This window comes from Schistocerca americana, unplaced genomic scaffold, assembly GCF_021461395.2.
Source record: "Schistocerca americana isolate TAMUIC-IGC-003095 unplaced genomic scaffold, iqSchAmer2.1 HiC_scaffold_639, whole genome shotgun sequence".
Lineage (NCBI taxonomy): Eukaryota > Metazoa > Arthropoda > Insecta > Orthoptera > Acrididae > Schistocerca > Schistocerca americana.
In genome coordinates, this window is record NW_025726389.1 from 18,604 (window position 1) to 44,988 (window position 26,385).

The window sequence follows — 26,385 nt, forward strand, 5'->3', positions numbered from 1 at the left end:
ATAACAACTGTTCCTGGCGACCCGGTGCGTGCCACTACTGTCGTCTGGCGCGGTCCAAGCGCCGACTAGCAGCGATAAAGAACTCTCTGGTCAGACAGAGATGCTGTCATGCCTCGCCATCGCTCTGGTAATGAATACATACGTGTTGCAGCGTGCGTACCACCGGAACACGCAGTGGCGGAGCCAAAGACTGTGTTGTCGAGGTCGAGTGCGAGTGGGAAGAGAGGCAGCGTCGGCACGGAGATGCAAGCGAGCGCGAGACGCACGGGGGCTGCGGCGTGGCGCGTTTGCGGTCGGCGCCTTTGGTGGCAACGGCCGGGACAAGCAGCGGTGTATGGTGTGGTGCGGGGCGGACAGGGGCGGCGGTGGACGGGGAGGAGGCGGCGCGACGACGGCATGGGGGCGAAAACGGGACGGGGGACGGGGGACGGCGGATGTTGAGAGGCGTCACGCGCGGACAGGACACAGACACAGAGACACACAGATTGGAAAGGGAGGGTGCGCGGTAGTAGTTGGGAATGTGCGTACCGTGCGGGATGGGAGTGGGCGAGGAACACGGTCGTGGCCCCTGTTTTGGGTGCGTGTGATGACGTCGGTGTGTTGTGGGAAGGGAAGGTGCTGTGGCGGCGGCGCGTAATGGGCGTAGGCCGAAAAGAGAAAGGAACGTGGGCAGTGTGTTGGCAAGCGTCGGTTCGACTGCGACGTTGATGGGCAGGGCAGGGCAAGGTTAATGGTGGTAGGAGTAGGCGTGTGGGCGCAAAAAATCTGCCGCTGCAGGCGGTGCCGTAACCGCCATGGCGGGAAGGAGAGAGGGCCAAAGAAAGAAAGAAAGAAGAAAAAAAAAAAAAAAAAAAAAAGGAGGGGGGGGGGGGGGCGAAAGTGGAGAGGCGGTGGTGTGAGAAGGGCGGGGGCGGAAGGAAGGCAGGAAGGACAAGAGGCGAGGCGACGGCTTGCTTTGTGTATCGGTCGGTCTCTGGCTATGCTTCGTTTTCTGCAGCAGGGTCGGTGCGCGGCGTGGCTCGCGGCAGTGGGAACGCCTGGTGGCTGGACGGCCAGCAATGCGGTTGGATGGGCGGCCACAGCACCGCACCTGTGCCCGAGGAGGAGACGCTGGCGGCGGGCCCTGAGGTGAGGCCGGCTCGGCTGGGGCTGTGGATGTGTAGGTGTGGCGCCGCTGCTGCAACAACGAGTAAAACGCGAGAAGAAGGGATGGCGGTAGAGAGGAAAAAAAAAAATATAAAAGGTCGTGTTGTGTTGATGCGCAGGCAGACGCGTACAGAGAGACGAGCCCGGTCTGCAGCAGGGTGTGGCCGTGCCGAGTGCAGAGCAGCGGCGGCTCGGTTCGGTTCGGCCCGGCCCGGCGGGCCGCGCTGTTGTCGCGGACGTGAGCGCCCCCTGGCGGGTGGCCGGAGGCGGCGCGGCGTGTTGGACGTGTGGCTGGTGGCAGTGCACAATTTGCGAGTGGCTGGCGGTGTGGTGTGGCGGTTGGCGCGTCGGGCGGCGGAGAGGTATGTGTTGCGGGCGCCCTTTGCTGCGCTGCGTCGTTGCGTGTGCCGTACAGGGCGGGCGCTTGTCGACTGTGTGGCGAATTGGCGTGAAACGGCTGCCGAGAGGTGTGTGGTAGCGAGCCGGTCGGTGGTGTCAGTGCGAAGGGGAATGTGCGTGCGTTTGGCGGTTTCGGTGTGCTTTTTGCGGCGTGAGAGTGGGAATTAGTGGGGCCGGCTGTTGTGTTGGTTCCTTGTGTCTTGTGTCGCGTAGCGTGATGGCAACGTGGAAGGACGCCGGTTTCGTTTCGAGCCTTGCGTGTGGTTGTCGACGTTGACTGGTTGGCGTGTGCCGATGCACGTGCATGTGTGGGTCGCGAGTGCGTTTTTGGCTGGCTGTGTGTGTGTGTGTGGGTGTTTTGGGGGGGGGGAAGGGGGAGGCGGTGGTGAAAGTGCAGTCGTTGCCACGGGCGTCGTCGGGTGGGGCTGGCTGGGGCTGTGCGTCGTGGCGGAAAGGTGGTAGGTTGCGGGAAGCGAGCCCGTCGTTGACGGTGTCGCGTGAGTTGTGAATCGAGTGGGGCGCGGGGCGCGGGACAGGAGCAGCGTGCCGCTGCGTCGTGGTCGTCAGCAGAGGCTGTGCGTGTGCTTGTCCTTTTTGTGGGCGGTTCGTGCGAGGCGTTTTTGTTTTGTGTTGCCCTAGTTGTTAGTTTATTTTGTTTGTGTTTGTTATTTTGAGACGACGACTGGTTGGTGGCGTGCGCGCGAAGTGGCGGTGTGCGCTTCCCGTGTCGTTTGTGTTGTTTGGTTTTTTTGTTTTTGTGTGTTTTTTTTTGCACTGGGCCCCGGTGGGTGGGTGCGTGTGTGTCGATTGCCGGCTGGCGAAAGGTGCGCCATCGGCGGGGTGGGTCGCCGGCACAAGTAGAGGCGGCGGCGTTGTTGCTGTTGTTGTGTGGTGTTTGTTTTGTTCGGCTGTGTCGGCGAGCTGTGTTGCGGTGCGTGTGAATGGTGGTGCAAAAGTGCTGGCGTTGGGGCTGCGACTGCGACGGCGGCGAGCCGCGGGCGCGCCATTGATAGTGATGTTGTGAACAGCGGCTGTGTACGGTAGTGGTGTTGTTGTAGCACGACGTGCATCCGGGCCGGCGCGGAAAGCGCAGTTGCGGGCGGTTGCCCTTCGGTGCCAGCCCATGTCGCGTGAGCGGCGGGTTGCTCTGGTGTCGACACGTGGTGCTCTGGGTTGTTGTGTGGTGCCCTTTGGCCGGTGGGGGTGGTTCGCGTGTGTCTCGTTCGCGCTCGGTGTCTGGTCGTGGTCGTGCTGCTCCCCCGTCTGTCGGCGGTTTCCGACGTCGTCTGTACGTTTTTGTTCGTTTGCGGCGTGCCTGCCGACGTCGTCCCGTCGCGACCTTTCAACCGAAAGTGTGGCGCCCGAAGGTGAACGAACGTAACCCTGACCTCGGCGCTTTACGCTGAGCCGAGCGAACCGAACCTAACCTGTGGTGTGGCGAGGTGAGCTCAGCCTGTGAGCCCCTAACGTCTACGTAAGGTAAGCTGTCCGGCTCACGCCTCACGTTTGAACGCTTTTTTAACCTACGTTTGACGCTTCTTAACCTAGCACTGACCCCTTAACCTAACGTGTAACCTAACCTAACCTAACCTAACCTCTGACGCCTGACGTGTTTGAATGCTTAACCTAAGTTTGACGCTTAACCTAACCCAAGTCCCCTTAACCTAACCCACGTCCACCTAACCTAACCTAACCTAACGTAGACGTGTAAACGTAATGTGTAACGCGTAACGTGTAAGGTCGGCTGTCGTGTGTGCTTGACGGCAGATTGGGTTGGTCTGTAGATTCGGATTGCGGTTTGCCTCGGTCGAGGGGTTGGGTCGGAAGCGGCGAGGGGCGGCGGCGCCTGTTGCGCAGGCGGCGTCCGTTTGCGGCGGGCAATTGTTGAGAAACGGCTGTGAATGTTGGCGGGCGAGAGGAGGAGGACGGCGCGCGATGTGGCCCGACGGCTGCGGGCCGATCGGGAAACGGCGGGAGGGCGACGGAAGGCGATGGGGCGGCGGAGGCGCGTTTGCACGGCCGTCATCGCCGCACGCCTCGGCTTGTGTGGCTGTGGCGCCGGCCGCGCTGGCCGGGCTGCCGCGGCGACGGTGTGGGAGTTTTGCCGAAGGTTTGGCCATTGTGGCGGGTCGTCGGCTGGGGCTGTGGGGGCGGCATTTGGGCGGGGGCGGCGATTCTCGGCGGGCCGACCCAGGCTGTAGCGCGCGGTAGCTGCAGTTTGGCCGTGGTTTGCGGCGCTGCCGTGGCGACTGGTTGGCGACTGTGGTGTGGCTGTGTGTAGCCCCATCCTCGGTGGTTTGAAAGGCGCGGGCGGTTGTGGCGCAGGTTTGGGGCTGCTCCGCACAGGCTGTCGGACGTTGGGCGGTAGCAAGCGCGGGAGGCGCGGCGCGGCGGCGCGCAGAGTGGCGGCCGCTCTCTCGGCCGTCCGCGCCCGCCCGCGACACTGGCTGGGCCTTGTGATTCTCTGAGACCGCCGCTCGCCAGGCAGCACTCGACAACACACCACAAGCCGACCGCCACGACGCCGTCGGCAGCATGAGCGCCAGCTATGAGCGCATGATGATGGCAATGGAGCAGCGAATGTTCGCGATGATGGAAAAATTCATTTCCCTCGTCGTGAACGTCATCAGCGAACTTCCTGCCAAGATTGCGGCCGCTATGCAGCAGGCAACAAATATCAACAACCCCACGACCCAGCATGGCAGCGCCACGAGAAATTAAAATATGCCTCTGGAATGCCCGCGGCCTACGAGAACAGGCCGCAGAATTTCGCGAGTTAATTCGCACGGAAAATGTGGATTTATGTCTCGTGACGGAGACGTTCCTGAAACCCGGAGTCCGCGTCGGGATACCGAATTATGTGTGTCACCGCGACGACAGGCCAACCCACGGAGGGGGAACGGCAATATACGTACGTCGGACGCTAAGCCACTATAAGATTCACCTGCCGCCGCTGCAGACAGCCGAGGCGACCGCGGTCGCAGTAAACACGGCGCATGGAAAAATCACGGTCGGTGTCGTGTACAAGTCACCGAGTCGGCGCCTGCAACGAGAAGACATGGACAAATTGTTGTCACTTCCAGGACAACTTCTACTGGGAGGCGACTACAATTCCAAAAATCTAGTCTGGAATTCCAGACTCACGAACACGAGTGGGCGGCAGCTGCAACGCATCGTAGAGCGCCATAACGCCGTAGTTGTCGCCCCTCACGAACCGACCATCTTTCCTCCTAGAGGGTTGCCTGACGTGATCGACATACTGATAAACAAAGGCGTCAGACAGAACCTGACAGCGAGCACAAGGCCGCCGATCAACTCCGATCATGTCCCAGTAATGTTCGAAGTTGAGGCGGAACTTGCGCCAATTCCAAGAAGAGGGCTCGACTTACGCGGAATCAACTGGGACCAATACCGCGAAGCCATGGTGGCAGCATTGGAACAACTCCCGGAACCGGCCGCGAACGGCGTAAACGCGGCTCTACAACACTACACAAACTGCATGGTGGAAGCAGCAACCAACGCCACGCCGCCCAGACCAGCAGCCGACCACCGAAGCTGCAAACCACAGCGTCTGCCACGAGACCTGGAGAACTTAATCTCCGAGAAAAACCGGGTTGCCAGAGAATGGCAACGCACCCGAAATCCGGCCATCAAACCGACACTCAACCGGTTGCGCCGGGAAATCAAGGTCGCAGCAGAAAAACACAGGCACCAGGAGTGGGCGACCAAGATCTCCCAGCTCAACACGGAAGATGGTTCGGCGTGGAGAACGGTTAAGAGCTTCATCCGTCGCACGATGAAAGTTCCTCCACTCCAGGTCGGAGCAGATTTTGTCAGCGAGCCGAATGCAAAGGCCAACTGCCTGGCCGATGCGTTCGCCGCTAATTTCACACCGATGGAGGACCCAGTCGACGCAGCGCACATTCGACTCGTCAGGGATCGTCTTCCCCGCTACCTTGCGGCGAGGGACCCAGACGACCACATCACGCCGATAGCCGTCGACGAGGTGAAACTGCTGCTGCGTCACCTTCAAGGTCGCAAAGCCGCGGGTCCAGACATGGTGACAAATTCGCTCCTCAGGCAACTCCCAGAAGAAGCAGTGGCCAAACTTACAGAACTCTTCAATGAAGTGCTTCGTACAGAAGAGTTTCCGCAAATCTGGAAGCACGCAGAAATAGTGGCCCTACCAAAACCAGGGAAGGACGCGCGGATGGCAAAAAACTACCGTCCGATTAGCTTGCTGCCGGCGCTATCCAAACTTTTTGAGCGGCTATACATGACGCGCCTCCTGCGTCATATCACCGACGAACAAATTCTGCCTGATGAGCAATTTGGGTTCCGGCGAGGACACTCTGCCACACACCAAGTCCTACGGCTGACTGAGGAAGCGTTCGGAGCAGTTGACCGACGCGAGTATTTCGGTGCTCTTATGCTCGACGTGTCACGCGCCTTTGACTCGGTATGGCACGAAGGCCTCCTGTACAAGTTGCTTGTACTGGGGGTACCCGTGTCACACGTGAGTCTCCTGCAGACTTACCTGCGGGACAGGACGTTCCACGTTCGGGCAGACAGTGGAATCTCCACGGAGCGCCGGGTACTCGCGGGTGTACCGCAAGGCTCGGTCATCGGCCCGACGCTTTACTCGGTCTACACAGCGGACCTCCCACGTACAGGTGCAGTGAACAACGCCCTGTACGCGGACGACACCGCCGTCTACGACCGCAGCAGATGCCCCCGAGCTCTACAACGGCGTCTGCAAGCGGCAACCGCGGCGCTAGAAGAATGGGCCACGAAATGGCGTCTGGCTTATAATCCCGAGAAAAGCCAGGCGATCATCATCGCGCTCAGGCATGTTCCGGCAGACCTCGAGCAGCTGACAGTCCGCGGAAGACCCGTACCGTGGAACAACAGTGCCAAGTATCTTGGCGTCACGCTAGACAAGCGTCTAACGTGGCGCCAACACATCGAAGAAGTGAGGAGGAAGGCTCTGGGTAGACTGCGCATGTTGTACCCGGTCATCAACCCCACATCATCGCTACCAGCAGACTTAGGTCTCACCTTGTACAAAGCCACCATCAGCCCGCTGTTTGATTATGCAGCGGTGGTGTGGGGCAACGCAGCCGAGACCAACATCCGCCGTCTACAAATGGTCCAAAACAGGGCCCTCAGAACGGTGCTGCATCTTCCGTGGGACTTCAACACCGCGGAACTACACCACGTCGCAGGAGTTCCCTTACTCAGACAGCGGTTCCAACTCGCTGCCCAAGACTTCTACGAGAAGGTCGAAGTATCGCGTAACCCTAAGGTACGCGATCTCGGCCATCGACCACACTGGCGCGCCACGCTGCGCTGGCCAGATCTCCTTCGCCTGCAACAATAGTGCCGCGAAGTGAAGACTTTCCTCATGTGATGTTCCAGTGCAGAACAAGACTAAAACCTCACAAAGACTTATACTAACATGGTGCACCCTATTTATGGAAGAAAGAGCGTCAAGTACGCTGAAAACTTCCTCACAAGTGTTAACGCAGAAATGCGTCACACACACACTTATGCACACGCATTCTCTGCTCTGCTGCTGTGCTGTGCTTGCGTGCCTGCCGTCCCGCTCGCTCTCGCTGTGTGTTACGCGCGTCGTCGAAATGGCAGATCAGGCGGCTACGAACGAGACTGCTGCGGCACCCGCCGCCACCGGCACTACGAAGAAGGCCAAGTCTGCGTCGTCTGCGAAGAAGCCGCGCGCCAAGCCTGCGCACCCGCGCACCTCTGAGATGGTGACGGCCGCCATCAAGAGTCTGAAGGAGCGCGGCGGGTCGTCGCTGCAGGCGATCAAGAAGTACATAGCCGCGCACTACAAGCTGGACGCGGAGAAGCTGGCGCCGTTTATCAAGAAGTACCTCAAGTCGGCCGTCGTGGCGGGCGAGCTGGTGCAGACGAAGGGGAAGGGCGCGTCCGGCTCGTTCAAGCTTGCCGGCGCCGGCGGCGGGGGGGCGGCCGAGGGCGGCAAGGCTCGTGCTGGCGGTGCCAAGAAGAAGCGCGCCGCTCCGGCCAGCAAGGAGAAGAAGGGCGCCCGTGCGGCCGGCGCAAAGAAGGCTGGTGGCGTGAAGGCGGCGACCGGTCGGAAGGCGGGCGCCGCCAAGAAGGCGTCTGCGGCGTCGGCCGCTCCCGCGGGTGCGAAGAAGGCGGCTGCGGCCAAGCCGGCCAAGGCCAAGTCGCCGTCGAAGGCGAAGAAGGCCGCCAAGGTTCCGACGAAGAAGCCGAAGGCGCCGCGCCCGAAGAAGGCGACGACGCCGTCTAAGGCGAAGGCTTCGCCCAAGAAGAAGAAGTAGAGTAGAGGAGAAAGAGATGGGGGAAAGGAAGGGTTTGGCGCTTGACTCCGTCGTCCCCACCCCCCGTCGTCGTCTAGTGGCGCGCAAGAGACGCGCGGCCCAAAAAAAACGGCCCTTCTCAGGGCCATCAAAGCACGTCGGGGAAGGTTTTGATTGTCGTGTTGCGTTTGGTGTGGGTGTCTGTCTGTATGCCCGTGGGGATGCTGTTTGCGTGCCGTGGTGGTTGGATTGCGGGGGTCGGTGGCGGGTGTGGGCGGCGGTAGCGGTAAGCGGTGTTGTTGTTGTTGTTGTTGTTGTTGTTGTCGTGGTTGATTGTCGCCGTGTTTGTGGCGGCGGCCGACGGTTGGTTTTCTGTCACGTTGTTTAGTTTGAATACGTTGGTTGGCTTGCCTGCGTTCGTTCTTCTCGGATGTCTGTCTTGTCGAGTCGTGTCTGGTCTTTGTTTTGTTCCTTTGTGTGTGTGTGTGTTATGTTTTGCAACGGGGGGCACGTTGAGATGCGGAAGGAGTCGGCGGGGATTTCGGTGGCGTGTAGAGCGAGCGAGCGCGTCGGAGTGGAGTGCGGGTTTTTTTTGTTTTCGAAACGAAAGCGGCGGCCGGCCAGCCACCCGTGCGGTGTGACGTCGGCCGTTGGGTATTGTGCGCTTTGAGCGCCGGGGAGGGATGATGTGTGATTGTTGCGCGCTGCTAGCAGGCAGGCAGAGTGAGCGGGTGTGGCGGACGGACGGGAAGTGGTGGTTTTTGTTTTTGGGTTGCGGGGCGAGAGGCAGGCGACCGACAAAGTTTGCTCGCGACGGAGAGATGTTAGTGGCCCTGAAAAGGGCCGTTTTTGTTTGTGCGGTGCGGTGCCGCGGCGCGGTTTAGGCGCGCTCGCCGCGGATGCGGCGCGCGAGCTGGATGTCCTTGGGCATGATGGTGACGCGCTTGGCGTGGATTGCGCACAGGTTGGTGTCTTCGAAGAGGCCGACGAGGTAGGCCTCGCTGGCCTCCTGCAGGGCCATGACTGCGGAGCTCTGGAAGCGCAGGTCGGTCTTGAAGTCCTGGGCGATCTCGCGCACTAGGCGCTGGAATGGCAGCTTGCGGATGAGCAGCTCTGTGCTCTTCTGGTAGCGCCTGATTTCTCGCAGGGCGACGGTGCCCGGCCTGTAGCGGTGGGGCTTCTTGACGCCTCCGGTGGCGGGCGCGCTCTTCCTCGCCGCCTTGGTGGCGAGCTGTTTGCGCGGCGCCTTTCCGCCGGTGGACTTGCGGGCCGTTTGCTTTGTGCGGGCCATGGCGGTAGCGGTAGCGGAGCGGCGTGCGTGGAGGTTAGGTGTGGCGCGGCGTCCGGTGCTGCCTTGACAACGGGCCCGCGCGCCTCCGTGCTGCGCTTATATGCCCTCGGTTGCGCGTGGTGGGGGGAGGGCGGGCCAGAGTCTATATAGGGGGGCGGCGGGCGCGCTGGGCGCAGACCGTAGCCGACTCGCCAGCCGCTGCAGCCGCTGTTTGTGCACGTTTTGCTTTGCCCGAGGAAGGAAGGATGACAGGCCGCGGCAAGGGAGGAAAGGGGCTCGGCAAGGGTGGCGCCAAGCGGCACCGCAAGGTGTTGCGCGACAACATCCAGGGCATCACGAAGCCCGCCATCCGCCGCCTGGCTCGCAGGGGCGGCGTGAAGCGCATCTCTGGTCTGATCTACGAGGAGACCCGCGGGGTGCTGAAGGTGTTCCTGGAGAACGTGATCCGCGACGCGGTGACGTACACTGAGCACGCCAAGCGCAAGACTGTGACGGCCATGGACGTGGTGTACGCCCTGAAGAGGCAGGGGCGCACCCTGTACGGTTTCGGCGGTTAGGCTGCGTCGCAGCGGGCGCTGGCCTTCCCGCGGCCGTGCTTGTGGGTGGGAGAGACTAGAAAACGGCCCTTTTCAGGGCCACCACACTGTTCGGAAGTTGAAAAGTGCGAAAGAGTCTGTGTTGTTGCTGCGTGTGTGCGCTGTGTTGTTTGTTTGTTTCTTTCTTTCTTTCCGTTTGAGCGACGTGATGTGACTGGGAGGGGAGAAGGAAAGGAAACGTGTCATGTGGCTGGCTGTGTGTGGAGCTGCTTCGTTTGTGTGTCTTTGTATCGATCGCGACGGAGATGGCGGGCTGTGTGTTGTTGTGCGAGAGGCGGTGATTATTTGCTTGCGTGGTTTGGCTCTGTGTGTTTGTTTGCGGCGGCGTTGGGGTTTCCGAGGCAAGGCGTGTGGGCATAGGCGGCCGGATCAGCTGTTTCGTTCGTGTCGACGGCCGTTGCGCGCGGGAGTGGAGGGCGGTGTGTCGACACGCCTCCCTTTAACAATGGTCATTATTGCTGCCGTTGTCGGTTTGGAAGGCGACTGCGACCGTGCAAAATGTGTGTGTGTGTGTGTGTGTGTTGGGCCACACGGGCTGTGTGGGCGACAAGATGGCGGACGTGCGCCGGCGGCGGCTGTGCTGTGACAGTGCAAAGTTAAAACAAAACAAGGTGCGGCGAGGACGACTGCAATTTTGCTTTGGACGTAGGTTTGTGTGGTGGCCCTGAAAAGGGCCGATTGTTGTGGGCCGAGCCGGCAAAGCGCGTTGCGTGCAGGGGAGCACGCGGCGCTGCGATTGCCTGGCCTCCTTTAGGCCTTCTTCTCGGTCTTCTTTGGCAGCAGGACGGCCTGGATGTTGGGCAGGACACCACCCTGTGCGATGGTGACGCCCGACAGGAGCTTGTTGAGCTCCTCGTCGTTGCGGATGGCAAGCTGCAGGTGGCGCGGGATGATGCGCGTCTTCTTGTTGTCGCGGGCCGCGTTTCCGGCCAGCTCGAGCACCTCAGCCGCGAGGTACTCCATGACGGCGGCGAGGTAGACGGGCGCCCCGGCGCCGACGCGCTCTGCGTAGTTTCCCTTGCGCAGGAGGCGGTGGATTCTGCCGACCGGGAACTGGAGCCCAGCCCTGCTTGAGCGGGACTTTGACTTGCCCTTGACTTTGCCTCCCTTTCCGCGTCCGGACATGGCGATGGGCTAGCCACGGTGCACACGAAACGGAAACGAAAACGACCGGTGCGAGCGGCAGCGAGTCGAGCAGCGGAGTGCGTGCCGGCGCAGCCGGGGTGGGGGTGCTTTATGGGCTCGGGTGCGGCGGCCGGTTGCGCGCGCGCCCCATTGGTCGGCGGCCGCAACAGGGCGAGCTGGTAAAGGTGCGGCGGCGGCTGGCGGCGGGTGCCACTGTGTGGGGAGACGCTGACTAGAGCGGAGCGCTTGCTACTGGTGTTGCTGCTGCCGTACGTTGGTTCGAGATGCCGCCCAAGACTAGCGGGAAGGCCGCCAAGAAGGCTGGCAAGGCGCAGAAGAACATTTCGAAGGGCGACAAGAAGAAGAAGCGCAAGAGGAAGGAGAGCTATGCCATCTACATCTACAAGGTGCTGAAGCAGGTGCACCCTGACACGGGCATCTCGTCGAAGGCGATGAGCATCATGAACAGCTTCGTGAACGACATTTTCGAGCGCATTGCGGCCGAGGCTTCTCGCCTGGCGCACTACAACAAGCGCTCGACCATCACGTCCCGCGAGATCCAGACCGCTGTGCGGCTGTTGCTGCCTGGCGAGCTGGCCAAGCACGCCGTGAGCGAGGGCACGAAGGCGGTGACCAAGTACACGAGCTCCAAGTAAGGAGGTGGCTCTGGAATGGAAGGAAGGATGGAGAAGGCTCCTCCGTTGCGAGAGCGGCAAAACGGCCCTTTTCAGGGCCACCAACTTGCCTTTTGCGGGAAGGGCGGAATTGTTGTTGTTGTTTGTGTGGACGGCTGTGATGTATGTGTGCATTTTGATTGTGGGTGGGGGGGCGCGTCAAAGCGTGTTGCGCGGGGTACGGCCACGAGGTTGGTCGCCGTGGCGTGGAATGGTGGCACGCCTCGTTGGCGTGGTTTTTGACCCATTGGTGTTGTTGGGGTGTGTGTGTTACCCGTCTGCGAGGGGGGACAGTGCGATCGGCGACTTTTGTGTCACCGTAACGACGGCCGTTTGCGGGTTTGTTTTTTTTGCACATCATACATGGCGAGGGTGAAATGTGAAGTGTTTTTGTTTGGTTTTTTTTGCCGCCCACTATTCCCTTTGCTGTACGCCGAGTTTGACAATGGTGCGACGTAACTGCAGCGTGGAGGTGTGTGAGTGACGTTGAAATGAACGTGCCATTAAGACGCATTGTTGTTGTATTGTACTGTACGTGTACGGCGACACGCACGATGATGTACCATTCGACTCTGATGTTTGATAGCCGTGTCTGACTGATTGCGTACGACGCACGCACACCGATGTCGTCATTCAAGATGCACGCTAGACGACGACGGCGGCGGCGGCGGTCGTTTGTTTGGCGAATGTCTGTACACGTGTTTGTCTGTGTCCATCCGGTATGTATTTGTTTGTTTGAAAGTGTTTTGCGTGTCGGTGACGTGGTCCGATCCGTCGCCCCCTGAGTAACTGTCGATCGGCGCGATAGACCGGCGTCACGCAACTGAACCCGAAGTCTTGGGCACACCCGTCATACTGTTGTACACCGTCGCGCTGAGAACGGTAACGAAAGGTTGACTTTGATCGGTCGGAATGTCTGGGCAGAACGTGAGGAATGAGGCAAGAGTGCAAGGAGGGGGGGCAAAAGAGAGAGGAAGGGAAAAAGGGGAGAAACGCATTCGTAGAGCAACGGAACGTTCCCGTGTCGGAGGCGTATTGGAGCCGCACTGAAATGCGTTTAACGGCGGCGCGGCTGCAAGTGTCTGCCGTGGTGAACGTTACCTTTGACGGCTGCATTGGGCTTTGCCTTTGCTTTTGCTTTCGCTTTCGCTTTCGCGTTCGCTTTCGCTTTCCCGGATGTACGTAACGTTTGTTGATATGGTTCTGAGGAAGAGTGTATGACAGTGCCGTGCCGTCCATGTTCGTGTGCCCTCCCATTGTGTGTATGCTATTGTCTGTGTACTTGAATGATGTATGTAGGTGTTAGTGGACATGTTTTACCAGTGGGGGGAAATGGATCGTCGATAGTTGCCGTCACTCTGTCACGGTCGAGATGACGCACCCTCCGTACAGAAAGGTGTCGAGAAAGTGAGTGTGTGTGTGTGTGTGTGTGTGTGTGTGTGTGTGCGTGCGTCCGTGAATTGGCAGTGTTTGGAGGTGGGCGTGCCCTGGATGTGGCTGTTCGTTAGGCGGTAGTGTTGTGTGGACAGGGGAGGGGCATGCGTAACGCTGCTGGCATGGCATTTCGGGAGATGGGAGGGGGCAAACGAGGAAACGAGGAGCGGCGGCCAAAGACGGGACGGGGAGGGGCGCGGGGTGTGGGTGGCTTGCGCCTGTGCTCGGCGTTGTGGTTTGTGCAAAAGAGGAGGAGAAAAACAATGTGAGTTGCCAGGGAGGGGAGCGGTGTTGTGTTGTGGTTGTCGTGGTGTAGCCGCAGACGCGGCTGTCAGTGAACGTGGCGAGACGGACGGATGCGCGGAGGGGCGGGGGCGGCGCATTTCGCCGGTGCCGTGCCGTGCCGTGCCGTGCCATGCCGTGCCATGCCTGAAAGCCGCGTGGTCGCTGTGTTGTTGGTGGCGTGGGGGCGAGGAGAGTACCGTACGGGTGTGCTTGTGCGCCGGAAATGGCACACTGCGCCCGCCCGTCTTGGAGGCTGATGGCTGTGGTGTGGAAATGGGGCGCGGTGATGTTGAAGCAGTTGAAGAACAGAAAAGAAACCAAGAAAACGGAAGGCGTGATGCGGCGGTGGTGGTGAGAGCGGGAAAAACAAAACAAAAAAAAAGAAGGAAAAACAACAAGAAACAAAAAAGAAAACAAAAAGTCTATCAATATTAAAATGTAAATGGAAATGGAAATGGACCCAGGCATAACCTCCCTGCACAAATAGCAGAGAGTCCGATGATAATAAAAATGTGCCAGAATGTTAACGTCCCTACAAAACAAACCCAACGATAATATTAATGAAAGAGTGAACCGTATGTAACATTGCAACAGACATAATGAAACCTGATAAATTGTATAAGGGCAGCAGCGTTGACCTTTGGCCCTGTATTCAGAATAAAAAGAGCCAAAGATCGTTACCCCAATGAAAAAGACACTGAAACACGTATGTAACATAGTAGCGATGGCGAGACATTGTAGCATCTGTGACCAGAGAGTTTGCGCTGGACTGCGCGAGTGTTGCGAGCGGTTCTCAGTCAGTCAGTCAGTCAGTCAGTAGTCGTCGCGTGCAGTACGCTAATAGTCGTCATGCAGAGCGGTCGGTCAGTAGTAGCAGCCGAGTGCGGTTGTTGTGATGTAGGCGGTCGGCAACACTGGTCAAGATGGTGAATAAGGTATACTGTTAATTAATATAATCATTAGATAATGAAAAATTGTATTTATTGTAATTATTCTCCAACAAGTTCCCCAATAATAATTTTTATTTCAAAAGCATTTTTCAAACATTTAATTTTTTATTGAACTAAAGAGTTCGTTGCACTTCACATTTCATTCCACTTCTTTGAAGAAAAATGTCACTAAAATCACAAAAAAAAAGAGAGAATATTATTATTTGCAATGCAGTTCCTCCAAGCGCTGCGCAACAACCAGAGCAGAAATGTGACATCCATTTATTCGGAGGTAAGACTTTAATTCTGATTGTTTTGCACAGGGCCAAAGACCGATATTTCGGTTTAATTGAAGTTTCTTGTCACTGAACGGACTTTTTTAAATGTTGTGTGAAGACTTTATATTTGAGTCAGATTGCGAATTTCACATTTTTGTTGCCATTTTCAATACCTCTCATTGTGGGCGAGGTTACAATTAGCGCAATGTCCATTAGCATCCGTAAATAACATTGTCCATTATTTTAAATTTTGCTGGGAGGTTACAACACACACACAAAAGAAAAAAAAACAAAAAAAAAATTGCATTTATATCCGCTCCTCAATTGTAGATACCCCTTACACAGCTGTGTGCAATGAATGAGTGCTGGCTGGTAATTAATTGCACTCCTTGGAGGGAAATGCCATAGGACGTAGTCTTTAAAAAGTGAATGTTTTTCGTTAAGAGACAAAAGTTACTTTAGAAAAACAGTAATAGTGGGGCTTTTGTTGTTGAACAAAATAAGTACAATGAACATACGTTATCAGATTTGCGCAATGCAGCGTCACACCACCTTTTTGATTATAACACAATATACTATACATCGTCCCGAACCGTGACCAGAGTCGCGAGACGAGCAGAGCACGCCGCCGACGCCCGCTCAGTACAACCGTCCACCCGCTACTACTGTCGACCGACTACTACCTCTCCCGACTCGCGCTACAATATATATAACAACTGTTCCTGGCGACCCGGTGCGTGCCACTACTGTCGTCTGGCGCGGTCCAAGCGCCGACTAGCAGCGATAAAGAACTCTCTGGTCAGACAGAGATGCTGTCATGCCTCGCCATCGCTCTGGTAATGAATACATACGTGTTGCAGCGTGCGTACCACCGGAACACGCAGTGGCGGAGCCAAAGACTGTGTTGTCGAGGTCGAGTGCGAGTGGGAAGAGAGGCAGCGTCGGCACGGAGATGCAAGCGAGCGCGAGACGCACGGGGGCTGCGGCGTGGCGCGTTTGCGGTCGGCGCCTTTGGTGGCAACGGCCGGGACAAGCAGCGGTGTATGGTGTGGTGCGGGGCGGACAGGGGCGGCGGTGGACGGGGAGGAGGCGGCGCGACGACGGCATGGGGGCGAAAACGGGACGGGGGACGGGGGACGGCGGATGTTGAGAGGCGTCACGCGCGGACAGGACACAGACACAGAGACACACAGATTGGAAAGGGAGGGTGCGCGGTAGTAGTTGGGAATGTGCGTACCGTGCGGGATGGGAGTGGGCGAGGAACACGGTCGTGGCCCCTGTTTTGGGTGCGTGTGATGACGTCGGTGTGTTGTGGGAAGGGAAGGTGCTGTGGCGGCGGCGCGTAATGGGCGTAGGCCGAAAAGAGAAAGGAACGTGGGCAGTGTGTTGGCAAGCGTCGGTTCGACTGCGACGTTGATGGGCAGGGCAGGGCAAGGTTAATGGTGGTAGGAGTAGGCGTGTGGGCGCAAAAAATCTGCCGCTGCAGGCGGTGCCGTAACCGCCATGGCGGGAAGGAGAGAGGGCCAAAGAAAGAAAGAAAGAAGAAAAAAAAAAAAAAAAAAAAAAAGGAGGGGGGGGGGGGGGGGGCGAAAGTGGAGAGGCGGTGGTGTGAGAAGGGCGGGGGCGGAAGGAAGGCAGGAAGGACAAGAGGCGAGGCGACGGCTTGCTTTGTGTATCGGTCGGTCTCTGGCTATGCTTCGTTTTCTGCAGCAGGGTCGGTGCGCGGCGTGGCTCGCGGCAGTGGGAACGCCTGGTGGCTGGACGGCCAGCAATGCGGTTGGATGGGCGGCCACAGCACCGCACCTGTGCCCGAGGAGGAGACGCTGGCGGCGGGCCCTGAGGTGAGGCCGGCTCGGCTGGGGCTGTGGATGTGTAGGTGTGGCGCCGCTGCTGCAACAACGAGTAAAACGCGAGAAGAAGGGATGGCGGTAGAGAGGAAAAAAAAAAATATAAAAGGTCGTGTTGTGTTGATGCGCAGGCAGACGCGTACAGAGAGACGAGCCCGGTCTGCAGCAGGGTGTGGCCGTGCCGAGTGCAGAGCAGCGGCGGCTCGGTTCGGTTCGGCCCGGCCCGGCGGGCCGCGCTGTTGTCGCGGACGTGAGCGCCCCCTGGCGGGTGGCCGGAGGCGGCGCGGCGTGTTGGACGTGTGGCTGGTGGCAGTGCACAATTTGCGAGTGGCTGGCGGTGTGGTGTGGCGGTTGGCGCGTCGGGCGGCGGAGAGGTATGTGTTGCGGGCGCCCTTTGCTGCGCTGCGTCGTTGCGTGTGCCGTACAGGGCGGGCGCTTGTCGACTGTGTGGCGAATTGGCGTGAAACGGCTGCCGAGAGGTGTGTGGTAGCGAGCCGGTCGGTGGTGTCAGTGCGAAGGGGAATGTGCGTGCGTTTGGCGGTTTCGGTGTGCTTTTTGCGGCGTGAGAGTGGGAATTAGTGGGGCCGGCTGTTGTGTTGGTTCCTTGTGTCTTGTGTCGCGTAGCGTGATGGCAACGTGGAAGGACGCCGGTTTCGTTTCGAGCCTTGCGTGTGGTTGTCGACGTTGACTGGTTGGCGTGTGCCGATGCACGTGCATGTGTGGGTCGCGAGTGCGTTTTTGGCTGGCTGTGTGTGTGTGTGTGTGTGTTTTGGGGGGGGGGAAGGGGGAGGCGGTGGTGAAAGTGCAGTCGTTGCCACGGGCGTCGTCGGGTGGGGCTGGCTGGGGCTGTGCGTCGTGGCGGAAAGGTGGTAGGTTGCGGGAAGCGAGCCCGTCGTTGACGGTGTCGCGTGAGTTGTGAATCGAGTGGGGCGCGGGGCGCGGGACAGGAGCAGCGTGCCGCTGCGTCGTGGTCGTCAGCAGAGGCTGTGCGTGTGCTTGTCCTTTTTGTGGGCGGTTCGTGCGAGGCGTTTTTGTTTTGTGTTGCCCTAGTTGTTAGTTTATTTTGTTTGTGTTTGTTATTTTGAGACGACGACTGGTTGGTGGCGTGCGCGCGAAGTGGCGGTGTGCGCTTCCCGTGTCGTTTGTGTTGTTTGGTTTTTTTGTTTTTGTGTGTTTTTTTTTGCACTGGGCCCCGGTGGGTGGGTGCGTGTGTGTCGATTGCCGGCTGGCGAAAGGTGCGCCATCGGCGGGGTGGGTCGCCGGCACAAGTAGAGGCGGCGGCGTTGTTGCTGTTGTTGTGTGGTGTTTGTTTTGTTCGGCTGTGTCGGCGAGCTGTGTTGCGGTGCGTGTGAATGGTGGTGCAAAAGTGCTGGCGTTGGGGCTGCGACTGCGACGGCGGCGAGCCGCGGGCGCGCCATTGATAGTGATGTTGTGAACAGCGGCTGTGTACGGTAGTGGTGTTGTTGTAGCACGACGTGCATCCGGGCCGGCGCGGAAAGCGCAGTTGCGGGCGGTTGCCCTTCGGTGCCAGCCCATGTCGCGTGAGCGGCGGGTTGCTCTGGTGTCGACACGTGGTGCTCTGGGTTGTTGTGTGGTGCCCTTTGGCCGGTGGGGGTGGTTCGCGTGTGTCTCGTTCGCGCTCGGTGTCTGGTCGTGGTCGTGCTGCTCCCCCGTCTGTCGGCGGTTTCCGACGTCGTCTGTACGTTTTTGTTCGTTTGCGGCGTGCCTGCCGACGTCGTCCCGTCGCGACCTTTCAACCGAAAGTGTGGCGCCCGAAGGTGAACGAACGTAACCCTGACCTCGGCGCTTTACGCTGAGCCGAGCGAACCGAACCTAACCTGTGGTGTGGCGAGGTGAGCTCAGCCTGTGAGCCCCTAACGTCTACGTAAGGTAAGCTGTCCGGCTCACGCCTCACGTTTGAACGCTTTTTTAACCTACGTTTGACGCTTCTTAACCTAGCACTGACCCCTTAACCTAACGTGTAACCTAACCTAACCTAACCTAACCTCTGACGCCTGACGTGTTTGAATGCTTAACCTAAGTTTGACGCTTAACCTAACCCAAGTCCCCTTAACCTAACCCACGTCCACCTAACCTAACCTAACCTAACGTAGACGTGTAAACGTAATGTGTAACGCGTAACGTGTAAGGTCGGCTGTCGTGTGTGCTTGACGGCAGATTGGGTTGGTCTGTAGATTCGGATTGCGGTTTGCCTCGGTCGAGGGGTTGGGTCGGAAGCGGCGAGGGGCGGCGGCGCCTGTTGCGCAGGCGGCGTCCGTTTGCGGCGGGCAATTGTTGAGAAACGGCTGTGAATGTTGGCGGGCGAGAGGAGGAGGACGGCGCGCGATGTGGCCCGACGGCTGTGGGCCGATCGGGAAACGGCGGGAGGGCGACGGAAGGCGATGGGGCGGCGGAGGCGCGTTTGCACGGCCGTCATCGCCGCACGCCTCGGCTTGTGTGGCTGTGGCGCCGGCCGCGCTGGCCGGGCTGCCGCGGCGACGGTGTGGGAGTTTTGCCGAAGGTTTGGCCATTGTGGCGGGTCGTCGGCTGGGGCTGTGGGGGCGGCATTTGGGCGGGGGCGGCGATTCTCGGCGGGCCGACCCAGGCTGTAGCGCGCGGTAGCTGCAGTTTGGCCGTGGTTTGCGGCGCTGCCGTGGCGACTGGTTGGCGACTGTGGTGTGGCTGTGTGTAGCCCCATCCTCGGTGGTTTGAAAGGCGCGGGCGGTTGTGGCGCAGGTTTGGGGCTGCTCCGCACAGGCTGTCGGACGTTGGGCGGTAGCAAGCGCGGGAGGCGCGGCGCGGCGGCGCGCAGAGTGGCGGCCGCTCTCTCGGCCGTCCGCGCCCGCCCGCGACACTGGCTGGGCCTTGTGATTCTCTGCCAAGGAAGGGTTGGAGTCCCTTAGCGATCGTAGTGTGTGTAGAAGCCTTGTGCGACTCGCCGCTATCGAGAGCTAGAAAACTCTGCGATTCACTTGCTTCTTAGCGAGTACTAAGCAATTTTGTCGTGTTACAGGACCGACATAGAGCAGGCGAGATAGTGCGGACTAGCCGCACTTGTAGGATGAATAGAATAGGGGACGACGAGGAGCCAGGGCCCCACCCGCGGGTGGCAAGCCCGCGTTCCTCTAGGCCAGAACAGACGCACAGGGCTGAGATAGAACTCGCGAGCAGGACCACCCAGGGCGCACGACAGCGACACCCCACCCCACCGGCCCCCACGCCTGAAGACTTATGCACTGCGATGATTCAAGAAAAGCTCGAACAACTCCGCCGCGACCGCGACGCACGAGCAACCGAACTCGCAAAACGGCGGGACCAAGACGGCCCAACCACCAGTGACAACTCATCTTCTGACGACTGCCGAACGAAGACTCAAATTCCGACTGAACAACACCATGCCATGGACCATCATGAAGAATCCAGCGACTCTGACGTACCATTCCAGGAAGTCAGACGCCGCCGGAAAGGCACTAAACGCAGGAAAGCTGAAGAAAACACCCGCATGCAAACAGAATCGCGAGCTGTACCCACCACCAACTACTACGCACCACTACAGAAACAGGACGAACCAACGGCAGACCAACACCAGCTCCAGCCCAACGACACAACTTCTCAGCACACTCCAGCTCCACCGCCGCCGAAACCGAGAATACCACCAGTCACAATAAACTACACTGGAAAATACCTGGAACTAAACGCCCAACTAAAACAGAAGATCAGCGGACCACTAAAGGCGATCTACAAAAATAATCAGATCAAATACCACTTCGAAACGCTGGCAGACCAACGAACTGCACTGGACTACCTTCACTCCATTAACATGCCATACTTCACCCACCAACCAGCTGAAGACAGAGGACTCCAAGTGGTCCTCAAGAATATACCAGAGGAAATTACCGAAGACGAACTCGCCGCCGAACTTCGCCACATGCAATTTACGGTCACGAACGTACACCAATTCAAGAAAAGAGACTTGACCTCCAAGAAATTGATTCCACAGTCGGCTTACTGTGTATCTCTGCCACATGGACAAAAAAGTCGCACCATCTACGACATACAATATCTCTTTCACACTAGAGTAAAGGTGGAAGACTACAAACCGCTAGATGGGCCTGCCCAGTGCAAGAAATGCCTCAAATTCAACCACACTGGCCGGTACTGTCAGATGCCGGTCAGATGTGTACGCTGCGGCGGCCACCACCACGCAAAGGATTGCACCAAGCCAAGAACAGAACCACCCATCTGCGCAAACTGTCGCCAAGAAGGCCACCCTGGGACTTGGCGTGGTTGCCCTGAATTCCAGAAGGCGATACATGCCTACCAACTGCGACCTACACCATCCAAGGAGCCACAACAACCACAACAGCCGTCGTTTGCGGCGACACCGAATGACTTCCCATCTCTCCGAACACCCTGGAAGGCAGCATCGTCATTATTTCAAACACCATCTGAGCAACAACCAACTCGCCAGAAAAACACGGCGCGCCAACGACTGCACGATCTTCGTCAACAACAACAGCAGCAACGATCCATGGACAACACTCTCGGACTGTCCGATATCATCGCCGCGATATCTAACATGGGCCCAATAATCGACTTTCTAAAAACCAAAAACGTCTTCGCCATCATAGCAGACACAGCTCGTAAATTCAACAACGCACCGGATATGTCATCTAAACTACTCACTCTACTGGAAGGAATCATGGCCTTTTTCACAGACTAACATGGACCAAGAGAGGCATCACCATAGAAACCTTACATTCTGCTTCTTCAACGCCAACGGCGTCGCGCCGAAAAAAGTAGAACTCACAGACTTCGTTGAACATCACAAAATTGACGTGCTCCTATTGTCAGAAACGCATCTACGACCAACCCAAACCTTCAACATTCGCAACATGGTGGGATACCGCACTGACCGCCAAAATCGACGAGGTGGAGGTACAGCAATCTATCTACGATCTTCCCTCACTCACTCCCTCGAAACCTTGCCTGACATGACGAGTCTTGAAGCCACAGCAGTCACGATCACCACCACACACGGGAAGCTCACGTTCGTCGCAGCCTACTTGAGCCCTGGCGCGGACTTCACGGACGAAGACTTCATCTCCATTTTCGACAGATACGATAGAGTCCTCCTCTGTGGGGATCTAAATGCAAAACACGTAGCCTGGAACTCGCGGCAGACAAACGCCAAAGGCACCCGTCTCTACGACCTTGAAACTCGACTCCAAGCTTTCACCCAAGGACCTGAAGAACCAACCTACCTGCCTACTATTACACGCCACCAGCCAGACGTCCTAGACGTGGCCATAATCAAAAATGTAAATCCCGACCTGTCACTCAAAACGGTCAATGACTTGACTTCTGACCACCAACCTGTTCTCGGAACACTGTCTGGAGCTCTTCCAATTTTGCCACCGAAAACAAAAGTCTCCACAGATTGGTTATCCTTCGCAAGGTGGCTAAACAACAACGTGCGCCCCACGGAGCCATTAGCAACTCCGGAGCAACTCGATGACGCCATAACTCGTCTGACCTCGAAAATCAAGAAGGCCGCCCACCAGGCCTCCACGAAGTTACTCTTCTCGACTCCATACCGCGAACCACTCCCGCCAGCACTGCAAGATTTGAAATACTTGAAAAATCGAGCCCGTAAAAAATGGCAACAAACTCGCCACCCAGCATATAGACGCGAAATGCACCAACTATCCAGAGAACTGACGTGGCGTTGCAAGGAATGGCGCGCCGAACTGTGGGAGGACCGAATGGCACAAATTCAACACCTATCGCGTGATGAATGGGCACTCATCCGTAATATCAAGAAACCCAGGACACCAAAAACGGCGCTCACGGATGGCACCAACCTCGTATTTGACAACCTTCAAAAGGCCGAACTCTTTGCGGAAACTTACGAAACGCAATCACGACTAAATTTTGCTGACTTTAACAACGATGACGAAGAGGACGCACGCACTCGGGCAGAGGCACACCACATAAGACAACACCCCAGCGGAGACCGGCCAGAACTGACGTCTCCAGGAGAAATTCGCCGCATACTCAGGAAATTACACTCCACATCTGCCCCCGGACCTGACGGAATTTCGAACGACCACCTGAAGCATCTCCCACGGAAACCACTAGTGCTATTAACGAGAATACTCAACGAATGCCTGCTGAAGGAACATTTCCCACCACAATGGAAACTGGCCAAGATCATACCCATCCCGAAACCGGGTAAGGACCCACTTCAGCCTGCACACCACCGACCAATCAGTCTCCTTTCCACGATGGGCAAAACGTTTGAACGTGTCATCCTGGCCCGCATCAAGCCGCCCCTCTTGGAAAATGACGTCATTCGACCAGACCAATTTGCCTTTCAACCCAAACTTTCCGCCGAAATCCAGCTGCTCCGGATCTCGGAACACCTCACAAATCAAATCAATCTAAACCACTACACAGCAGCCATTTTCCTGGATGTTCAACAAGCATTTGACAAGGTGTGGCGAGAGAAGCTCATAAGTAAACTCCGGAACACCACCGACATCCCCAACTGTTATATCAAGATTATCGACAGCTTCCTGACCGACCGCCGTTTTTACGTCCAACAGGCCGACCAACACTCAGACACCAAACATCTCTCCGACGGTATACCGCAAGGATCGGTACTCTCTCCCATCCTGTTCACCATCTACGTAAATGACATGCCCAAACTGCCGAACATCATGCTAGCACAGTTCGCTGATGATACGGCTCTCCTCACCAGCAGCCGTTCATTAGATACAGCAATCACCCGCTTGCAACACCAGATCGATATCCTCCTTTTGTGGGCAACTGATAATAAAATCACTATCAACGCACTCAAGACAAAGGCCATACTTTTCACTCGACGGAGACCGATTCTTCACCGCCGCCTCCAGATCAATGACCACGCCATCGAATGGTCCACCACGACGAAATATTTAGGGGTCACCCTGGACCATAAACTCACATTCTCAGCCCACATCAACGACAAAAGCCTCAAAATCATTCGCGCCATCCATGGACTATACCCCTTCTTAGCAAGCACTGACCTAAACGTAGCTACGAAGCTACGCATCTACCGCGCGACAATACTCCCGATGATGCTATATGGCTGCGCTACGTGGGGAATCACATCCACCACCAACATCCGCAAACTACAACGACTACAAAACCGGTGTCTAAGAATCATTCTCAAAGCGCCCAGGTGGTCCCGAATTGTATCTTTACATGATGAACTGCAGGTCTCAACAATAGATCAAGTAATCCAACTACACGTCCAGCGTCTTATCAACAAAATAGACGACTTAAGGGTATCAACGAGACAACTCGAAGGAATCGCAACCACCCAACCTGAACCATGGCATAAAGTCAAGGTCCCCAGGGCCCTCACAACACAATGAAAAGTGAAGCAAAGGTATGTAGGGCAAAAAGGACCCCTGTGAGCCCAAAGTCCTACAAAAGATAACAATAAAGATGTACAAACCTACCTCTCACCCTTGGAAGTCCAGCCGCCAAAGGCGGTAGCACTTCGGCAACGACACCACACAGGTAAAAAAAAAAAAAAAAAAAAAAAAAAAAAAAAAAAAAAAAAAAAAAAAAATGATTCTCTGCTCTGCTGCTGTGCTGTGCTTGCGTGCCTGCCGTCCCGCTCGCTCTCGCTGTGTGTTACGCGCGTCGTCGAAATGGCAGATCAGGCGGCTACGAACGAGACTGCTGCGGCACCCGCCGCCACCGGCACTACGAAGAAGGCCAAGTCTGCGTCGTCTGCGAAGAAGCCGCGCGCCAAGCCTGCGCACCCGCGCACCTCTGAGATGGTGACGGCCGCCATCAAGAGTCTGAAGGAGCGCGGCGGGTCGTCGCTGCAGGCGATCAAGAAGTACATAGCCGCGCACTACAAGCTGGACGCGGAGAAGCTGGCGCCGTTTATCAAGAAGTACCTCAAGTCGGCCGTCGTGGCGGGCGAGCTGGTGCAGACGAAGGGGAAGGGCGCGTCCGGCTCGTTCAAGCTTGCCGGCGCCGGCGGCGGGGGGGCGGCCGAGGGCGGCAAGGCTCGTGCTGGCGGTGCCAAGAAGAAGCGCGCCGCTCCGGCCAGCAAGGAGAAGAAGGGCGCCCGTGCGGCCGGCGCAAAGAAGGCTGGTGGCGTGAAGGCGGCGACCGGTCGGAAGGCGGGCGCCGCCAAGAAGGCGTCTGCGGCGTCGGCCGCTCCCGCGGGTGCGAAGAAGGCGGCTGCGGCCAAGCCGGCCAAGGCCAAGTCGCCGTCGAAGGCGAAGAAGGCCGCCAAGGTTCCGACGAAGAAGCCGAAGGCGCCGCGCCCGAAGAAGGCGACGACGCCGTCTAAGGCGAAGGCTTCGCCCAAGAAGAAGAAGTAGAGTAGAGGAGAAAGAGATGGGGGAAAGGAAGGGTTTGGCGCTTGACTCCGTCGTCCCCACCCCCCGTCGTCGTCTAGTGGCGCGCAAGAGACGCGCGGCCCAAAAAAAACGGCCCTTCTCAGGGCCATCAAAGCACGTCGGGGAAGGTTTTGATTGTCGTGTTGCGTTTGGTGTGGGTGTCTGTCTGTATGCCCGTGGGGATGCTGTTTGCGTGCCGTGGTGGTTGGATTGCGGGGGTCGGTGGCGGGTGTGGGCGGCGGTAGCGGTAAGCGGTGTTGTTGTTGTTGTTGTTGTTGTTGTTGTCGTGGTTGATTGTCGCCGTGTTTGTGGCGGCGGCCGACGGTTGGTTTTCTGTCACGTTGTTTAGTTTGAATACGTTGGTTGGCTTGCCTGCGTTCGTTCTTCTCGGATGTCTGTCTTGTCGAGTCGTGTCTGGTCTTTGTTTTGTTCCTTTGTGTGTGTGTGTGTTATGTTTTGCAACGGGGGGCACGTTGAGATGCGGAAGGAGTCGGCGGGGATTTCGGTGGCGTGTAGAGCGAGCGAGCGCGTCGGAGTGGAGTGCGGGTTTTTTTTGTTTTCGAAACGAAAGCGGCGGCCGGCCAGCCACCCGTGCGGTGTGACGTCGGCCGTTGGGTATTGTGCGCTTTGAGCGCCGGGGAGGGATGATGTGTGATTGTTGCGCGCTGCTAGCAGGCAGGCAGAGTGAGCGGGTGTGGCGGACGGACGGGAAGTGGTGGTTTTTGTTTTTGGGTTGCGGGGCGAGAGGCAGGCGACCGACAAAGTTTGCTCGCGACGGAGAGATGTTAGTGGCCCTGAAAAGGGCCGTTTTTGTTTGTGCGGTGCGGTGCCGCGGCGCGGTTTAGGCGCGCTCGCCGCGGATGCGGCGCGCGAGCTGGATGTCCTTGGGCATGATGGTGACGCGCTTGGCGTGGATTGCGCACAGGTTGGTGTCTTCGAAGAGGCCGACGAGGTAGGCCTCGCTGGCCTCCTGCAGGGCCATGACTGCGGAGCTCTGGAAGCGCAGGTCGGTCTTGAAGTCCTGGGCGATCTCGCGCACTAGGCGCTGGAATGGCAGCTTGCGGATGAGCAGCTCTGTGCTCTTCTGGTAGCGCCTGATTTCTCGCAGGGCGACGGTGCCCGGCCTGTAGCGGTGGGGCTTCTTGACGCCTCCGGTGGCGGGCGCGCTCTTCCTCGCCGCCTTGGTGGCGAGCTGTTTGCGCGGCGCCTTTCCGCCGGTGGACTTGCGGGCCGTTTGCTTTGTGCGGGCCATGGCGGTAGCGGTAGCGGAGCGGCGTGCGTGGAGGTTAGGTGTGGCGCGGCGTCCGGTGCTGCCTTGACAACGGGCCCGCGCGCCTCCGTGCTGCGCTTATATGCCCTCGGTTGCGCGTGGTGGGGGGAGGGCGGGCCAGAGTCTATATAGGGGGGCGGCGGGCGCGCTGGGCGCAGACCGTAGCCGACTCGCCAGCCGCTGCAGCCGCTGTTTGTGCACGTTTTGCTTTGCCCGAGGAAGGAAGGATGACAGGCCGCGGCAAGGGAGGAAAGGGGCTCGGCAAGGGTGGCGCCAAGCGGCACCGCAAGGTGTTGCGCGACAACATCCAGGGCATCACGAAGCCCGCCATCCGCCGCCTGGCTCGCAGGGGCGGCGTGAAGCGCATCTCTGGTCTGATCTACGAGGAGACCCGCGGG

At 58.1% G+C, this 26,385-nt stretch overlaps 1 protein-coding gene across 1 annotated transcript in view; it reads left to right on the top strand.

The window, feature by feature from the left end:
• Positions 1-26,385, top strand: part of LOC124588380 (serine/arginine repetitive matrix protein 1-like) — a gene marked incomplete at its 5' end in the record, with an annotated part of 48,946 nt that overhangs the window by 12,679 nt on the left and 9,882 nt on the right. The window contains 2 exons of the mRNA XM_047131471.1: positions 4,030-4,212; positions 19,323-19,967. Coding sequence (XP_046987427.1) covers positions 4,030-4,212; positions 19,323-19,967 — 828 coding nt within the window. The remainder of the gene's footprint in view (positions 1-4,029; positions 4,213-19,322; positions 19,968-26,385) is intronic.